An 18,305-nucleotide genomic window follows, 5' to 3' on the forward strand; every position below is an offset into this window, starting at 1 on the left:
AAATGCCCTCCCTTTTCCTTTCAGCCCCGCCGCCGCCCAAGCGAGCCCCCAGCACCACCCTGACGCTGCGCTCCAAGTCCATGACCGCTGAGCTGGAAGAGCTGGGTAAGTCCTGGCACGGGGCCCTGGGCGCGGGGCGGGCCTGGGGGCACGCATGGGGCATGCTGGGCAGCACCTCCCCGCACACCTTGGCCCTGGTCACCGAGGGGGCTGCAGCGGTGGCCCACCAACCCCCAGCATCTCTGCCAGGGCAACCGAGCCTCCTTTCTCTGTGCAGCACGGAGCAGCCCCCTGCCCTGGCGCTCTCGTTCCAGCCCTCCCGGCACCCCCTCCCTGGGGGTGCCCCATTTTCTTCCCGGTGTGCCATGTTCCTGGGAAGCCCTGCGTGGGGAGGCATTTCGGTGGCGCTGACGTGCCTGAGCAAAGAGCCTGGCCCGCAATTCCAGAGCCCTCCGGATTGTCCACACCCTTGCAGAGCCCTCCATGGCATCCTTCCAGCTCTCCAGGCCTGCTGGGAGCCTTTCTCCCCTGCTCTGGACAGGTGAAGCAGCCCCCCAGCGAGCTGGTCCCTGGCAGGGAGGGGCTCTCCAGGCCCCCAGGGCAGAGAAGGGCCTTCTCCATCCGCTGCTCCCCGAGAGCCTTCCCAACGTCCAGGGGTTGAACACGGAGCCTTCTGCACTCAAAGCCCCGGCTCTTCCACAGAGCCACAGCCTCTCGTCCACTAGCGTATGGTCTCCAGCTTCCCCACAGGCCTCTGGGACCCTCCCAAGGATCCCAAGAAGGTTCCTCTGGAGGGGCCCACCATTCCCAGGGGGTCCCCCTGTGCACGCCCAGCCCCACACCAGGGAGGGCCTTCGGAGCCATTTCTCTCCAGTTTCCCTCCATCCCCCCGCCCAGTGCCACCTCTGCATTGCTCTCCCCCGCCCCACCACCCAGTGCTTCGTGGGAGATGTTTCCCCACATCTCCCATTGGTTCCTCTGCATGCTCGAACACCCGCTAGGGCCTTGGTGCATGTGCTTCAGTGCTCTTTCTCTGGCCTGCTGCTTCCTCTGGCCCACAGCAGAAAGGCCCTCCTTCACACACCTCGCAGGTGAGCTGGCAGAGAGAGGGCAGCTGTTCCCCCTTCCTACCAGTTGGCCAGCCTAGTGGGGCTCTAGGTGCTCTCGGCAGTCAGTCCAGAGGAGGTGAGCTGGGCAGGCAAACCCTTTCCCCCGGAAGGTGTGGGAGTCGAGTAGCACCCACTTCTCCGAGGGAGCCCGAGCGGCCCTTTGCCGGACAAGCTGTGACTAGCCTTCAGGTGGGGTGGGGGCAAAGAATCTCAGCTTGGCTGGGCTTCGTCTTGGATTGTCACCAGTTTCGTTCCCTGCAAAAGTCAAGGCAGAGTGAGAAACCGCTGGCTGGAGGCATCTTTATGAAATGGTGGGAAGCCTCAAGGTCATGGGCCGCGGGGAGGCTGCCTTGGAGCTGTGAAATAGAAGGCCCCAGGGGGACGTTTGCATGTCCCCTACTCCTGGAAGTGGTGGACCCCTTCCCACAGGTCATCACTCAGGGAGTCCCATGTGTAGACTCCCAGCCCTGGAAGCTAGCGGTGCTAGGACCAAGAAGGAAGAGGGGGCAGAGAACTCCCCAGCTGCCCTGCAGGCTGCTGCACAAGCCCAACTGGGTGGCAAAGCTGCAGGCCCCGCTCCACAAGTCTTGCTCTACCTTCCACTAGGCCTGCCGCCCTGACTGGTCGTTTGGCGAAGCTTCCTTCAGAAGAGGGTGCCTCCTTCCCCGCCTCCCCACCTGACACACCACTCTGGGCGGGGGGTGGGGGTGGGTATTGAGTTAGCTCCCAGCAAGAGGGGTGCCATGTCTCGAATCTGCCGGGAAGGCCTGGCCACTCCACTCAGGCTGGCGACGGTTATTCTGCAGCGAGGGGGCAGCACCCAAAGCAGAGCCTTGACCCTGGAAACAGACACTGCAGCTGGGAAGCCCCCAGTCAGAGCTCCCTGCTGTTCACAGGACAAATCCCGGAGCCGCTTTGCTCAGAAGGAAGTTTGGGATTTGGGAAGAGGAGGGGAGACCCCTGAGGGCAAGGCCAGGGCCAACGAGGCCTGATTCTCCTGCAGCTTTGTTGGGGGGAGCATCTTCTTCTTCACTTGGTCTTCTCCTGGTGTCTGAGGGCGCATGTAGAACATTGCATGCAGGGGCGGGGGGGTAAACTTGCCTCGTTGCCTCACTGGGGCATGGGGGTGGCCCTGCCCCCAGGCTCTGTCGTTCCTTGGCAGGGGTGGGTGTGTAGCATCCCTGGGGCAGAAAGCGCACCATGCCTGCCTTTGATGTCTTGTGCTTTGTTTCTTGATTCCAAGCCTCGATGCGGAGGAGGAAAGGGGGTGAGTGCAACCGCCGGTCTAGGGCCCGTCCCAGCCCCCCTGACCTGGGCTGCTCTCCCTTCCCTCAGTGCCAAGGGCAGGAGCGGGGGGAGGCAGAGGGCATTGCCCATGCATGGCATGTGCTCTTCGGTGTACAGAAGGACCGGAGGTGCTGGGTGGCAGCTTTGGGGCCACTGCCAGTGGTGCCTCTGTGCCAGGTGGTTCCTGGGAATGCCCATCCTGAGAGAGGGGCCAGTGAAGCAGCAGCAGCAGTCTGCCATCTGAGAGTTGTGCCTGGCGTCTCCAGCAAGCGAGCCCTTTCTTCGTGGGGCAGGGAGGGACTGCCCTCCTCTCTGTTCATGGAGGGAACCCCAGCATCAACACTGACAAAGCATGTGTCAGTGTTTTTAAAATGATCAGATCCTTTTCAGTCAAGGCAGTAACACCTCCTGGTGAAAATGTAACTCCTGGACCTGGAGTAATTTCAGGCCTTTGCGTTTGCCCGGCATTGTGTTTCCAGAGCCACTGATGCCAGTGGAGGGCCATGTTGTTGGACCTGCAAATGGAAGCCAAAGATCGCCCATGGAGAGGGAGTGGGGCGGTGGAACCCTCATCCTGGCCAGCAGCAGCAAGGGATCTCTCCTGGCTCCTTTCCTGGCTCCTGACAGGCAGTGTGGCCAGCTGTTTCCTCTTCAAAAAACCCTTCACATAATGTTCCAAAATGTGATGGGAAGAATCAGCCAACCCACTCCACTGTGAAGTGTCAACTTCCTAGTGCCCTGAATTAACTCTTGTAAAGAAACCGTAGAGCCACCACTTGGGATTGGTGGCTGGTGCGTCACCAGCTGGTCTTCAGGCTTTGGGAGTGGAGTCAGTTGCTCCAACCCCTGAGCGGCAAAAGCAGCCCTTCGTCCCCTCCCCTCCGCCCACCTTTGCTGCCAGAAGCAGCTAGGTTGGAGAAGAGGGTATCGTCCCACCGTCAACTCTAGCTCCCATTATTGCTGCCTGACTGCGTTCCTGATTATGTGGGCTCTAGTCCATGAAAGCATCTGACTCAATAAATCTCTGGGGCTTTAAGGTGCCCCAAGATGCCCTGCTGGTTTTGGTGCAACCTCCCACCCACCTTGAAAAATCCTGCCTGGCTTCTTATTGGCCAGCTGCTGGGAGTTTAGCCTCTGCATCAGCGTGGTTTTCCCAGCTTCCAACCCAGTTCAGAAATCCCACCGAAAGTAAACTGCACCCACCCCTTGGGCCACCTCTGCGTTTCTGGCTGACCACTAGACAGGACGTTACCCCACAGAAAGCACAGCTTTATGCATGTTTCTGTAGTAGTAGTAGTACTGTGTGTTCAGTGAAGCCTACTCTCAGGTAATTGTCTGCAGCTTGAAAAAACACCCTTAAAAACTACTAAATTTCCTAGGGAAACCGCCAGCTTGGCCCGCTGCACAGGCTACAGTGGCTGAAGGCAAGTAGCTGAGGCCTGCTCAGTCAGTCGTCTGCATTTGGCCTGGATCTGGGACATAAAGCAGTGGCTGAGGTGGATGCTGGGCCACCTCTTCCTTTCTGAATAGGCCTGATCATGGGGCGCCATTAGTTCTGCACTGGTGCGCCCTGTCTTGGGGCACCACCTTCCCCCAACTTGGCAGGCTGCACAGTGTCTCCATGTTGTGTTGGGTAGTAGGAGCCCAGGCAAGAATCAAGCAGGCCTCTTGAACACGTCAGGGCTTCCTTGCTACATAACATGTCTGCAATAAAACTCCACCTGTCAGCCACTGGAGCAAGACAGGAGCCTAACGGATCCCCAAAACACTGATCTGAACCCTTGAGCCCCCAGCAGACATAAGACTCCTCAATGGCCTGGTTCACCGAGTCGTTCAGATCTAGAACCTAAGAACAGCCCTGCTGGATCTGGCCCCTCAAGGAGGCCCATCTAGTCCAGCATCCTGTTTTACACAGTGGCCCACCAGATGCTGTTGGAAGCCTACAGGCAGGGCAGGCCCTTCCTCCTATTACTCCCCTGCAACTGGTACTCAACTGCCTTTGAGGCTGGAGGTGGCCTATAGCCCTCCGACTAGTAGCCATTGATAGACCTCTCCTCTATCTAGGTTTATCATCTAGGTTTAATGTGGTGGGTTACTGACATGACGGTGTGAACCTAGGCTGAGGTGGAAATCTCGCATTCACCTTGGGCCACAAACCAAACAAACAAACTTGGTGTGAGTTCACACCATCATGCTAATGTCAGTAACCCACATTAAACCTCTATTCCAACAATTCTTTGAACCAGGCCAAGGTCTTCACAGCATTCTGAAAATGGAACTGCCAAAAGAAAGACAGAGAGATGTCAAGAAGAAGCCGCAAAAAGCACCCTTTACCCTGCAGGGTCCTTTCTTGGGTTTTTATTTTTATTTGTTTTATCATCCCTGTCTCAGACAGCGTGCCATTAGGCTCAGGAGAAAATTCTCGTCTCCTTTCAAATCCAAGAGGAAAGAGGCTGACAATAAGAGGCTCTTCATACGATTAGTGTGAAGCGCTGCAAGGGGGTTTGCAGGGAGAGTGGGTTTAGCCCGCTCTCCCTGCAGACGACCAAGAGGCAGCCCTGGGCAACTGGACCGGCCACCCACATGACTGCCGGCTCCGTCACAGAGCTGGCGGGGGCTGCGGGGATTGGGGGCTGCGCGGCCCTTGGAAGTTAGAGGATGCCCCACGCGTGCGCGCGGGGCATCCTGGAGAGCCTCCCGGTTGGGGGACTACTTGTGTGTCGCCGGGTGCTGCGGCAACACACGTGCAAAACTATGAGGTTAACGGAGCACTTGCTCTGTTAACTTCGTCTAAGGGGAGGGGTACTTATGGAGGCTGGCTGGCTGGCTGCTGGGAGACGTGCGGCCCCCCCTTGCAGCACACGATCGCCCCAAAGCGGGCTAGGCTCCCTTAGCCCACTTTGGGGCGATTGTGAGAATCGCCTCTAAGTCTAACATTTCATCCCTGTGACCCAGCATCAAGAGAGGCTCTGGATATTTTCAGAACTATGATGGGAAATCTGAAGCTCCAGCATGAGTTTCTCCCACGTTTCTCCCTCTTTGCCACCCTCCCCATTTGTGCAAATGTTAGGAAATGGGGAGCCACATGGTGTCAGAAGTGGCCGTTGCATTCTGGCCATAGGAAGTGTTTTCTGTTTTGCCTGCAAAGTCTCACTCATTCGTAGTGACAAAAAACACTTTTGTGGAAGTTTTTGTGGAGCTTTCTCAATCTGGAAAAATGTGAAGGAAGAAACCCAAGGAGCATGAAAACAACATTCCACACCAGAAATGTATTATGACTTGGCTTCTGCAGAGGAAGAAAGTAGGAACAATAGATGGACCTTTAAGCAGCCGGATATGGAAAGAAATCAGATACTGGGAATGCATGCTTGCTTTAGAGGTTCTTCAGAAGATGATTCCCATTCTATGGGACCACCAGACTTTGGGAACTCTGCTTAGTGGCAATTCCCTTGGAGCACCAGGACTGATTGCCCTGTTAGATCTTTTTCTTGGGCAACACCTGCGACAGCATGGAGATAAAGGAAGGGGCCCTGTTTCAGACAGATCTGTGATGAACTGACTGAACTACCGAGGAATGGATTTCCTATTGAATAAGTCAGGAGATGAACGAGGCCAAGTACTCTTCACATTTTGTTGACTTCACACCAGAGATTTCTCAAAGTCAGGCTACTCTGGCAAGGAATGCAGAAGCTGCAGTCAGAGCTTACACTCAAGGTCTTCAGATTCCTTTTCTCCTTTGCACTAGAACGTTTCGTTCACTCCTTAGCTAATGCAGGTGGAGGTGCTGAGCCACGCTGTGCATGCTAGCTCACATACAGCATTTTGCAGACATTGTGTGCACCGCGGGCGCTGCTGCTTCTTCCAAATGCCAACTGCACTGGAGTCCACTTGTGCCAAGGCTGAAGTTTCACAAGGGAGCTGCACAGTCACACAGCCATTGGAAATAATGGCCTTGCAATCTCCCTCACACAACGTTGGCATTAGCGCAAGTGTGCTCCAGCACCGTTTGCCTCTGGAAGATGCAGCCACGCTCACAGTGTGCAAAATGCCTCTTGTGTCCCACGGCAGCAAGTGAGCCAATATTTGAAAGCAACTTGCAGTAAGGACTCAACAGAAGAAGCATTTCCAAAGGGGTCAAAATGGCTTTCCGCTTTTAACAAACTCTGCCCATTTCAAATGGTGAAGGGGAAGGAACTTCCTCCCAAATGATCCTTCACTGAAGATCAGGTCGGTTCAGCAGATCCTTCACTGAAGATCAAGCCTGTCTTCATTATCTGCTCTCTCCATAGCATGGGATCTTCTGAGAGAAACGTCCTTCCATGGTTTCATCTCTGAATTTGCTGCCACAAATAATAAGAAGCGGAAGACGTAACTTCTGCAGTAACCTGAATCTAGGCATAAACTTTGTATTTCATATCTGACATCCTGACTAAATTCCTCAATAGAAGTCGTCCTTTAGCGTAACTCCTGAGTAATACTGTTGAGTAACTTAGTCTGGATGTCAGCTGATGAATTGTTAATAATTTTTAGACAGGACAAAGAGGGGATTATTTATTTATTTTTATCATATTTTTACACTGCCCAAAACTTACGTCTCTGGGCGGTTTACAACAAGATTAAAAAGTAAAACATTAATTAAAAACAAAAGCAAAACAAAACAAAAATTTAAAAGCAAGAAATGTAAAACACAATTTAAAATTTTTAAAACAATATTCTAAAAATACTGTGCAAGTGAATGAAATAGATTTCGGTTTTGAAATATAAACATAAACATTAATATTATTGTGCTGATGGTTTTCAAGTAGGTTATCCAGGATTTTTTCCAACTATGAAAATGACAGTGCTACAGGATGCAATGGGGGTGGGGGTGGGCCCTCCAATGAGCATTCTGACCTGGACTTCAGGTCTTAAAAGGAGCCTGATTGCAAGAGATCCGGGGTGGCCCACATACAGCGCAGCAACCTGCAGGCAGTTTCCAGTGGCTGTCGTGTAGGGCTCTGGGGCCACTTCACAAGCACGCAGCAGTCTGAGTGTGCAGAAACCACCTGTGGGCCAGGAACTTGAGCCCGATGGCCCTGCCCATCTTGACATGCATGCATGTAGCACCCATAACAGCTGATGTGGGGTATGCCCCCCCCCCGCCGCTGCCCCATGGCAGAGCTCAGAGAACAGCTAGGGTGTATTGATTTTGTTGGCCTGCAGCTCCAAAGCTTGAGTTGACTCTCCGCAGAACAGTCATCAATCCAACATCATGAACAGCAGTAACTGCGCTCCGAGATCCACTCAGTAGCCCTCAGCCTTGTAGAAGAGAGAAGTTTTATGCCCCCTCCAGAAAGGCTCGAGGCCAGAGGAGCGACAAGCCTAATCAGGGAGGCTGCTCCACAAGCAGGCATGGATCATGGGTGGCAGCAAAGACCCTGTTGCTTTTATGAAAAGTCTTCTCGGGCAGGATGGTCTGGAAGGAGGAAGCCTCCTGAGCCAAGGAGGGCCTTCCAGGAACAGGAGGAGATCCAGCCACCAAGTGATCTTCACGAAGCCCTGGGACTGGAACCAGCATGGGAGGGAAAGGATGCCAAGATGGAGCCGAAGGACGACTGGCAGACGGGTGTTTTCTGCAGCCAGTTTCCCTGCAGGAAGTGGTGGGTGTGCCAGACGGCATTAGGGTCATCTGTGTCTTGGCTGGGGGGATTCTTAGAATCGGCCTCTTGCTCAAAAGAGGTCTGCAAATCTCCTGACCTAACACTTGCATGGTTTTGTTTTCGAAGCTGCCAGGCTTCCTGCCACAATCTGGGTGGTGGACTACATGCCTAGCAAGTCTCTCACCAGAGACCGGCATGTGTTTGTGGCTGCCCACACTAACTCCATATGGACTACCCCAAAAGGCCACTTACTGTGCCTGCAGGGCAAGCTCAGAGAGGAGAGCTGGTCTTGTGGTAGCCAGCATGACTTGTTCCCTTAGCTAAGCAGGGTCTGCCCTGGTTACAAATGAATGGGATACTGGAAGTGTAAGATATTCCCCTCAGGGGATGGAACCAGTCTGGGAAGAGCATCTAGGTTCTGAGTCCCCTCCCTGGCAGCATCTCCAAGATAGGGCTGAGAGAGATTCCTGCCTGCAGCCTTGGAGAAGCTGCTGCCAGTCTGGGTTGACAATACTGAGCTAGATAGACCAAGGGTCCGACTCAGGAGATGGCAGCTTCCTATGTTCTGTACCCATGTTCCAGTCACTCTAGGAGCCTGTCATTATTGAGTGGAATTGCAGCTGCAGGGAAAGGGGTGGGCTTGACCCACTGCCAGCGCCTTTTCCAATCCCAGCTGCCTTCCCTCCACAGGGCCCCAGGCATGGAGTGTGTGTGCCCTGCAGGGGGAAAGCAGCTGGGGAAAGATTTCGAGCAGGGAAAGAGTTAAGCACCCTCCCCACCTCTACCCCAAACTGCAGCCTCTTGAAGCTGCTTTTCCAGAGTGGGAAGAAGCTCCATTGGAGTGCCATGTGTCACTCATCCCACCCTCCCACCCACATGCATGGAGCTGTGATTATTTGCCCCCCCCCTTCACTTTGCAGAGACTCTTGGGTGATCCCAGGCGCAGCAGAGTGAGTAGCCTTAAGTTGGGCCTGGGTGAGACAGGGAAAAGGTCCACCCAAAGGGGGCGGATCCAGCTGTCCCCTTGCCTTTATTTACAACATTTAGATCCATCTTTCTGCCCCTGTGGCAACTTACAAAAACAGTCTGGCTGAAAACAATACTTGGAATAAAAGCAGAGCAGCCACAGGCGGGCACAGAGGCCCTTAGCAGCAGCAGTCTTCCTTCATTCAGACCATGCATCTCGAAGGCCAAATGCCTGCAGGAAGAGAGAGCTCTCGGGAGGATGCTGGCGTGCCATCAGTTAGGGAGTTCCGCAGCCTAGGCCCAACTGCAGGAAAGCCTTCCCCCCATGTTCTAGCCACCCCAAGCGCAGGTGGCTACAGGACCTGCAAGAAAGGCGACCCTGCTGGATGGCCCCTGAGCTGCCAAGCCAATGGACTGGGAGGCGGTTTTGGAGGCGCTGTTGAGGAAACTGCTGGCGGGGAGGGCAGGCTGTGGTGCCAAGTGCCCGAGCTGCCCAGGGAAGCAGAGGCAGTCGGGTGTCTGCTGGCCCTGCTGCCCGGGGCCCGCTGGGGGACACCAGAGGAAACTGAAAATTGGTGAAAGGACACATTTTCACAGCCACAGTGTGTGAGGAGAGTGTGGGAGGTGGGTTGTCAGACATGCCTGGGGCTGGGAGCTTGGCAGGAAGCAGCGGGGAGGGAGATGTGTCTGTAGATGGCAGGAGGCTCCCAAATTAGACTGATGGTTACTGAGGAGCATGAGAGGCAGTGCCTGCCCGCCTCTGAAAGGCAGGGGATCCAGAGGCTGGGCTTGCTAACTCAAATGGCGCGGGGAAGACATCTCACACATGCTCAGAAGTACTTGATTATCCGGTTTTGCAAGGCGAAGTCCTTCCCATATCACCTTTATTGAGGAGCGCTGTGGAGGTTGCAGTGTAGCTGAGGATGGGCTGCTCTGCACCGCCACTTGGATGCTGAAGGCACACAGAGGTCCCAAACCCCTCCAGCCATGATCTGGACCTTTAATACAATCACTGACCTGGTTCACACAATCATTTGAATCTAGGTTGAACATGGGCTACCAACGTTCACAGGATTGTGTGAGCCCACACCAAGGTGGGAATCTCAGACTTGTCTTGGGCCACAAACCACCTTGGCCTGCGTCCACACAACTATAATGCCATAAATCAATCAATGGTGCAACCACATCTGGAGTACTGCGTACAGCTTTGGTCACTGCATCTTAAGAGGATGTTGTAGAACTGGAAAAGGTGCAGAAGAGGGCAACCCAGATGATCAGGGGCCTGGAGCACTTCCCTTATGAGGCTTGGATACAGCATCCGGGGCTCTTTGCCTTGGAAAAGAGGTGACTAGGGGGAGACATGATTGAGGTGTATAAAATGATGCATGGAGTGGAGAGGGTAGACAGAGAGAAATTTTTTCCCTCTCTCACAACACTAGAACCAGGAGTCACCCCATGAAACTGAAGGTTGGGACATTTAGGACCGACAAGAGGAAGTATTTTTTCACACAGCATACAATTAATCTATGGAATTATTTGCCACGGGATGTGGGTGATGGCCACCAGCTGGATGGCTTGAAAAGGGGTTTAGACAGATTCATGGTGGACAAGTCTATCAATGGCTACTAGTCTGATGGCTGTGGGCCACCTCCAGCCTCAGAGGCATGATGCCTCTCAATCCCAGTTGCAAAGAACAAACTCTTTAAGTAGCATGTAACTAAAGCAGGGCCCAAGAAAGAGCTAGTTCTCATGAGTGGGACGGGGTGTGGGGGGGAGGCTTGGTAAACCTACCCACCCCCCAGATGACCAAATTTTCCTGTTGGCAGCACGAAACAAACTCCCAGACAAGCAGTGCTGTGTGCCTGCAGCGCAGAGGTGCGGGGATCAGGGCAGTGCGTCTCAATGACTTGCTCTCTTGCCTAGTCTTTCTTCTGTCAAAGAGTACAAAGCCTTAGAAGCGAGGCTGCTGCTCTTCATCTTCAGACAGAAACAAAGGACGCTGGATCCCAGTAGGCCAGTGGAGACACGAAGCTTTCAGTGAGTCCTTCCTTGCTGGGAGGGAGGAACTCCCTCTCTGTACTAGGGAGGGATCTGAAAGGGTTAAAAGACTCCCTTTAGTTCATACTCAAGTATTGAAAGCAGGTGGGGGGGGAGTGCTCCTCAGGAAAATGGGCTTCTCAAACACCTGAGCTGCAGGAAGATAGATGGATCCAATAACTAACTGGATCTCCCAGTCTAGATTTAGAAGTTGCTTTCCATGCATGTGTGTGGGAATGGCCGGAGATGCCCCAATAATTAATGCCGATTATTCCAGCAGAGGAACAAAGGCAGAAAGCGGAGTTTCCCTCTTTAATCCTAATGCCTCCCAGGAGGATGCCAACGGGTAGCCAGGGGCCCCCAAGTGTGGAAGGGACCGGAAAGAGGCTCCCTTTCTTACCTGCTGCAAATGTGTCTTAAAGCAGACGGGGGGGGGGGAGAATGGGGCTCTGGTCAGATTCGCGCCTTTTGTTCACAAGCACAGTAGCCGACCTCTAAGCTGAAGAAAGGGGCTGCAGTCCGACTGGAAAGGGCAATCTCCGATATAAGAGCTCTGCTTCCTAATTCCATCTCTTGTGGTGAGGGAAGGGCACTGTTGCATGTGGCCAGAGGAGGACCCCTCTTCCTTCATCACAGAGTCCAGGGGCTTGGAATTCAGGGGAAGAGACGAGTCGGTTGATTGTCTTAAAACCGGGAACACTGCTCCAGGTGGGGGCGGAATGGCCCCCCTTGTCTCCAGGGCCAGCCAATCTGTATCGCTGGCTTCTGCTGAACCCCGGAGGAACCAGTTGCATCTGAGCTGGATGCTCTGAGGAAGGTTGTGTGTCTGGCCAAGGAGGGGTGAGGGCGATCTGCAGCCGGTTTGCTGTCCCACCTGTCTCTGTCTGTAGGCAGTCAGCCTGCTGGACTCTTGCTGGAGTTGTTCCTCCTGTCCTCTGTGGCGACTCTGCCGTGGGACTGAAGAACTTGTTCCCTCCACCAGGCAAGAGGGAAGGGATGCCCATCTAGGTGAGCTATGGGCGTCATACACTTCCAGGTGTTTCAGGTCAAACCTCGTCATGCCAGACCTTTCTGTCGTCACTCGCAGGGAGCAGGGCTGGCAAGAAATGGCCTGCTCCCATGGGCTGAACCCCTGCTGCAGCAGGCTGTCACAGCCCTATGAAGGAACCCCAGCCAGAGACTCCCAAGGGCACAGTCGACGCTTGGCAGCCTTTAAGCACAGCGATTCTGGGCAGAGGAAGGCAAGGCCATGCTCTTCCACTTTGGGCAGCAGCTCATTCCCTGGCAGGGAGGGCACACACAAGCTGCCAGGTGACAGATGCAGGCGGCACACACGAGCACACAGGACACCGTCAGGTCAAACACAAGATAAGTAGGGAGTCTGGGGGCTCCTTCCTCTTAACCAGCATTTCTGCATGTTAACTTGATGTGGTGGAAGGGCCCACAAGTCCCCCTGGCTGAATGAGAATATGGGGCTCATCTGGCATCATAGGAACAGAGGAAGCTGCCATGTACTGAGTCAGACCCTTGGTCCAGCTAGCTCAGCATTGCCTGCATGGACTGGCAGCGGCTTCTCCAAGGTTCCAGGCAGGAGTGTCTCTCTCAGCTTTATCTTAGGGATGCTGCCAGGGAGGGAATTTGGAACCTTCTACATGCAAGCAAGCAGATGATCTTCCCAGAGTGGCCCCATCCCCCAAGGGGAAGATTAATTAATTAATTAATTGCTTTGTTAGCCTCCCCATAACAAATTATTCCCTTACAGCTCTTACACATGTGGTCTCCCATTCAAATTCAAACCAGGGTGGACCCTGCTTAGCAAAGGGGACAATTCATGCTTACTGCCACAAGACCAGCTCTCCTCCCTGCATCATCTGATGTCTCCACAAATATTCCTCTGGCTGCAGCCCAACCTGCGAACAGCTTTTGACTTCTTTTCATCAAGAGCTTCGTTTCTCTTTAGCAACCAGTATCCTCAGCTGGAATCAGAAGACCATATGCACTTGAGAGACCCTGTGGGCCTTTTCTGACAGGCTGCTGCTAGCACTCTTGTCAAGAGAGGAAGTCACGCAATTGAATCATGTCAGACATCCTGTGAATACATGACATCCCCACTGCAAGCAGGAACCAGTAAGCGCCTTGGGCAAAGATCACACCCACATGTCTCAGCTTTCGCCTTGGAATCCACTTTGCCCAAGTTGAAGTGGTCATGTTAGCTCGAAACTTCTTGACTCCCATCATTTTTCAGAATGAATTGCAGCCTCGGCCTCACTACTCCTGCTGCTGCTGCCTCTCGTTGGCTGGGTGCCCCCGTGCTAGTTGAACCCCAGCAAAATTAGGAAGCAACTTGCCCTCCCTCAGGACGCGCCGAGATGTTTGGGAGCCTGCTGGCTCTATGAATGCTGCACGGCTCTGGGTCCCTGAGCAGCCTCGAATCTGGTGCCTGGGGAACCTCTCTGCCTTCCTTTCCCTCTCTCTCTTCAAGTGTCTTCCTGGCCCTCAGAGCTACGGAGGGCAGCCTGGAGTTATCTGAGCAGTCTCTGGCATAGGCTCAGCAACAGAAGGGTAGGTGTCAGGGCGCCCAGTGGTCAGAATCCGGTTTGGTCTCACAGGAAGCTGCCTTCTACGGAGTCAGACCACTGGTCCATCTTTTTTCGCATTTTAAAATTTTATTGGTTTTTACAGTATCTTAACAATTAAGTAAATATTGACTTCCTGCTTACCAGTCTGCGCGGTTCATGTTAGCTATACATATAAACCATTGCTGTAGTAATTCAAAACATATATACTCCACATTGCAACTCGATTTTACCATACCCCAACCTGCTCTAATTACTAAATTTCAAACCCTGCTGAAAGGTCCATGTTAGAATAATATTTCTTTAAGTAAAGTAAGAATGGTTCCCAATCTTCTTTGAAACATTCCAAGTTTTCATCCCTTATAAGTGCTGTAAGTTTTGCCATCTCGGCGTATTCCAAAATTTTTATCAACCAGTCTTCTTTTGAGGGCATTTTATTGTCTTTCCATTTCTGTGCATATATTATTCTAGCCGCCGTGGTTGCATACATAAAGAATGTTAAGTTTCTTCTGGAGAACTCTCCTTGAGTTATTCCCAGCAGGAAGGATTCTGGCCTCTTAGGAAATGTCATTTAAAAATTTTTCTTCAGACCACTGGTCCATCTAGTTCAGTATCACCTACACAGACTGGCAGTGGCTTCTCCAAGGTTCCCACCATCTCTAGCCTTATCTAGAGATGCCAGGGAGGGAATTTGGAACCTTCTGCATGCAAACATGCAGGTGCTCTTCCCAGAACAGCCCCATGCCATAGCGGGAATAGCTTACAGTGCTCACACATGTAGTCTCCCATCCAAATGCACACCAGGGTGAACCCTGCTTAGCAAAGGGGACAATTCATGCTTGCTGCCACAAGGCCAGCTCTCCTCCCATCATCACACCTCTTCTTTTGCAGCTAGGAAATTGGGAGGTGTGGTGATCTGGCCAAGAGTCCCAGGACTAAGCAGCTCTCCTGGCACAGGAGCATCAAGCGCACGGCCAGTGGGCTGTGGCAGCAGGACCGAGCGGTGTGGTTGGGAATCACCACACAGATGGAGAACGGGGTTTTCAGGATCCCAAGAGCTTTGTAAGAGGCATGTGTCCCTTTGGTTTCAAAGCAACCCGTCTCCTTCCGAGCACAGTGATGCTGTCCTGTGGATTTGGCTGGATGGTGACATCACATCCAACAAAGCGAATGCAGTTGCCTTCGGTGACTCTCCTACATAGCTTTGGCTAAGTGGCAGCATTACTGATACTAGGAAGAAGGGCTGTCTGAAAACTAAGTTCTAGTAAGAACCCGTCTGCCTACTTTCCTTTCCCTTTCCCTACAACTGGACTAAATTTGGTCCAAATCAGGTAGGCAGTTCACAAGTTAGCCCACTTGCGCCTCGAACATTCATGTGTCCGCCATCTTGGGTGGGGTGGATGGCATCATTACAAACGATGCCCTTGAGCCATCCCTGTGTCTCCAAACAGCTGTAGCAAATTTGGCTCAAATCGGTTAGGTGGTTCACAAGTTAACCCACTTGTGCCCCAAAAGTTTATGCATCTGCCAACTTGAATCGGGGTGGATGACATCATCACAAACTAGGCTGTTGAGGTGTCCCTCCAACTGTACCCGATTTGGTTCATATTGGTCCAAGCCTTGTGAAGTTGATGGGGTGGGGGATACCCCACCCCCGCCCCCCAGAATGCTGGCTGATCTCCTAAGCCTCCTGGGAGGTCGGCTAAAATGGGATGCCAGAGCCGGTTAGGGTTAGGGTTAGGGTTAGCCAGTCAGGGCAAGGAAGGGCCCCGTCTCTGGAGTGTCAGTGCCTGGATATATGCCAGCAGAGTGGGGCAGGGAGGAGCTACCCTTTTGTGCCCCACCCCTAGAAAGCAGCACAAATGGGGACAGCCACCTTGCATGGCTGGAAATGTACATAAAATGCACTTTCTGCTCAGCCCTGGCTGCAGTCAGTTTGGTTGTAGCAAATGGGCTGATTATGTTAGGGGTAATTAAGTATGTGCCAAAGGAAGGATGTCCAGTGTAGTTGCAGAAGCAATGATTTGGGTTGGGGCCACAACACGGGGGGAAAGGGTCCAACCCTTTCCCCTGGCTCTGTGCCCTTTGTCCAAATTGTCCCCCGAGGCTGCTGCTGGCCATGGAGGGGGGAACTCTCGGACACAGCATTTTGCTTCCGTGTCGTCTGGCCACTGTGCCAAGTGTTGTGGGCAGCTGTCCCCACTCTCACACAGGCTTGAGCTGGGATTGCAGAGCCCGAAACAGAAGGCAAAGCCCTGGAACCAGGAGCAGAGGAGGCTGGGGTTGTGTCTCTCAGGTGGCAGGCTGCTCCGTTGGCCCCCTTGAAATGCTGGCCATTGTCTCGAGGAGGAGTGCTGTTTTGGTTCATCTCTGTGGAGCCTTCCTGACTTGGCAAAAGGGCACTCCGAGAATGCCCAGGGCGGAGGCTGGCCCACTGGGGGGGGGGTGTCTCTGTGGGACTGGGCTGGGGGCTGACACCTGGTCTGGGTGGACCCCACCGACAAGAGGCCGAGAGCAAGAGCCCTTCCTCACAGTCTCGTGAGCAGGCTTGAAGGCAGGCAGTGGGGAAGGCTGCAACAGCTCCCCTTCCCCGCAGACAACCTCGAAGGGTTGCTGGGCGGGCAGATCACACGCCCAGTTTGTCTGCGAACCCAGTGAGTGTGTGCTGCTTTGTGGGGATCTCCCTGGCGAGGGCCAGGAGTCTCCCCCTGTGTCAGCTCCAGCTGGGCGCTTGCTAGGCTAACCAGCAGGCTCCCTAGGCAAGTTTGCCACCAGGAGCCTTGCAGCTCCCGGCGGCGGTTCTCACACTCACAGGCAGCCAATAAGCGGCCCTCGCCTGGTCTTGGCTGCGTGCAAGAACTGCCTCCAAGTGAGCTGGACCAACCAGTGTTAACACCGCTGGGAGCGAGCTTTGCAGGTTGCACAGAGCTCTTTCTTGGTCTTTCAAGGGAGAGAGAGAGAGCTTGTCACAGACGACTCAAGGCAGCACACAGTCATAAAAGCATCATAACAAGTAAACGGTGCACAACATTGTTTAAAAGATATAAAATCATACACACACACACAGACACTAATAAAGAGCCCACTCCCTGCAACAATGCCACCTGGCTCCACCACCAAAACAGCCAGCAAGCCATCAATTAGGAGCCAGCCCCCACCTCCCCCAGAGGCATAGCAAAAGAGTAGGTTTTAACAGAATGCTGAAAAGGTGGTCGTGTAGGGGCCAGCCAGCTTTAAAGCCCCACATGGGAGAGGATGTTCCGTAGGGTTGGTGCCACCACCAAGAAGGCCGTACTTCTCTTTAGTAAGGGGCCCAGAGCAAGGCTGTGGGTGATGATCTGAGCATATAGGATAGCGCACAGGGGAGAAGGTGGCCTTTAAGGGGCCCAGGTGCCAAGCCATTTGGGCTCTAACACAGTTTGGACTGTGCCCTCAACAAAGAGGTGGTCAATGCAAGTCATGCCAAGGAGTAGCCGCAGCTACAGGCCTGGCTCCCACATTTTGTACCTGCTGGAGTTTCCAAACTCGTTTTGAGGGCAGTCCCGTGTCAAGGGCATTGCCATCATCTAACCGGGAAAGTAACGGTGGCTAGTCCATCTTCTCCAGGAGCTGGTGCTGCAGGGGCTGATGAAAGGCGCTGCCACCAAAGCCCCCTCAGCTTCTCGAGAACCCCCAGCTCAGGGAGCCCTTCACGGCCTCCCTGGCATCTGGTGAACGTGTGTGTGTGAGAGAGAGAGAGAGAGAGAGAGCGCTAGCTGGGTGTTGTCAGCCCAAGTGACGTCACTTGCTGGCTTCGTGGGGACGGGATGGGGCCTAGCAGAAACTCCTGTGCCAAGGGTCAGGGGCTAGAGCAAGCAGACCCCGGCACCTGGGAAACTCAAGGTTCCCTGGCTCAGGCAATGCTGAGTCTTCTTTCAAAACCAAGGGGCTGGCGAGGTCTCAATGGGCCGAGCGGTGTGTGGTTATTGGGGCCGGAGAAATGCCTCAAGGCACCAAGGTGGGAAGGGTCCCCTGATTCTCAGGCCTTTGCGGGGATGGCTATAGAGGTTGTGGTCCTTCGGTAGGTGGACACACACTGAGGTTGACTTAGGAGGCGGACTTCTTGTCCACGCCCACATTGATTCGTCGCTTGCATGCCAGTGGCAGAACTTTCAGCAAGGGGCTGGAGTGGAGCAGGGCTTGCCCTCCAAAAAGGTGTGGGCTCGTACCTTGTGACCGGGGCGGGGGTGGGGGTGGGGCCACTCCAAGGGTATTCCCTCGGCAAGGCCAAGGGAGCTCTGTCCAGCAGCAGCAGCAGCAGCAGCTCTTTCCTGCTGGGCCCACCTTGTGCGGCTGCCCCCTCCCCACTTGGCAGCGTAGTGTGGCTCATCCCTGCTTTGGAGACTGGGCCTGGCTAACGGGGGTGGCTTTTGTCTGACTTTGCAGAGAAGCTGGACGAGATTCTGGCAGCTGCTGACCCCTCCCTGCGAGCGGACATTGTCGAAGCGGATTCCAGGGCAGCCACCGTGAAGCAGCGGCCCACCAGCCGGCGCATTACTCCCGCGGAGATCAGTGTGAGGGGAATGGGCGGTGGAATGGGGGGCATGGGGGGGCAAGGGAAGGCCCTGCACGGGGAGAGGAGACGCCTTCCATGGGGGAGCCAGCCAGAGCTCCTAGAATGTTTCCCACTGAAAAGTCGCAAGGACATCCAA

At 54.0% G+C, this 18,305-nt stretch overlaps 1 protein-coding gene across 21 annotated transcripts in view; it reads left to right on the forward strand.

Annotated features, from left to right (window-relative positions):
- SHANK3 (SH3 and multiple ankyrin repeat domains 3) overlaps positions 1 to 18,305 on the forward strand; it is a 463,679-nt gene that overhangs the window by 403,766 nt on the left and 41,608 nt on the right. For 19 of the 21 annotated variants that reach the window (XM_053255561.1, XM_053255566.1, XM_053255564.1 and 16 more), the window contains 3 exons: positions 25 to 105; positions 2,353 to 2,376; positions 18,040 to 18,167. In XM_053255561.1, coding sequence (XP_053111536.1) covers positions 25 to 105; positions 2,353 to 2,376; positions 18,040 to 18,167 — 233 coding nt within the window. The remainder of the gene's footprint in view (positions 1 to 24; positions 106 to 2,352; positions 2,377 to 18,039; positions 18,168 to 18,305) is intronic. The other 2 variants (XM_053255558.1, XM_053255559.1) reach the window with 1 other exon arrangement.

Source organism: Hemicordylus capensis, chromosome 5 (assembly GCF_027244095.1).
Source record: "Hemicordylus capensis ecotype Gifberg chromosome 5, rHemCap1.1.pri, whole genome shotgun sequence".
Lineage (NCBI taxonomy): Eukaryota > Metazoa > Chordata > Lepidosauria > Squamata > Cordylidae > Hemicordylus > Hemicordylus capensis.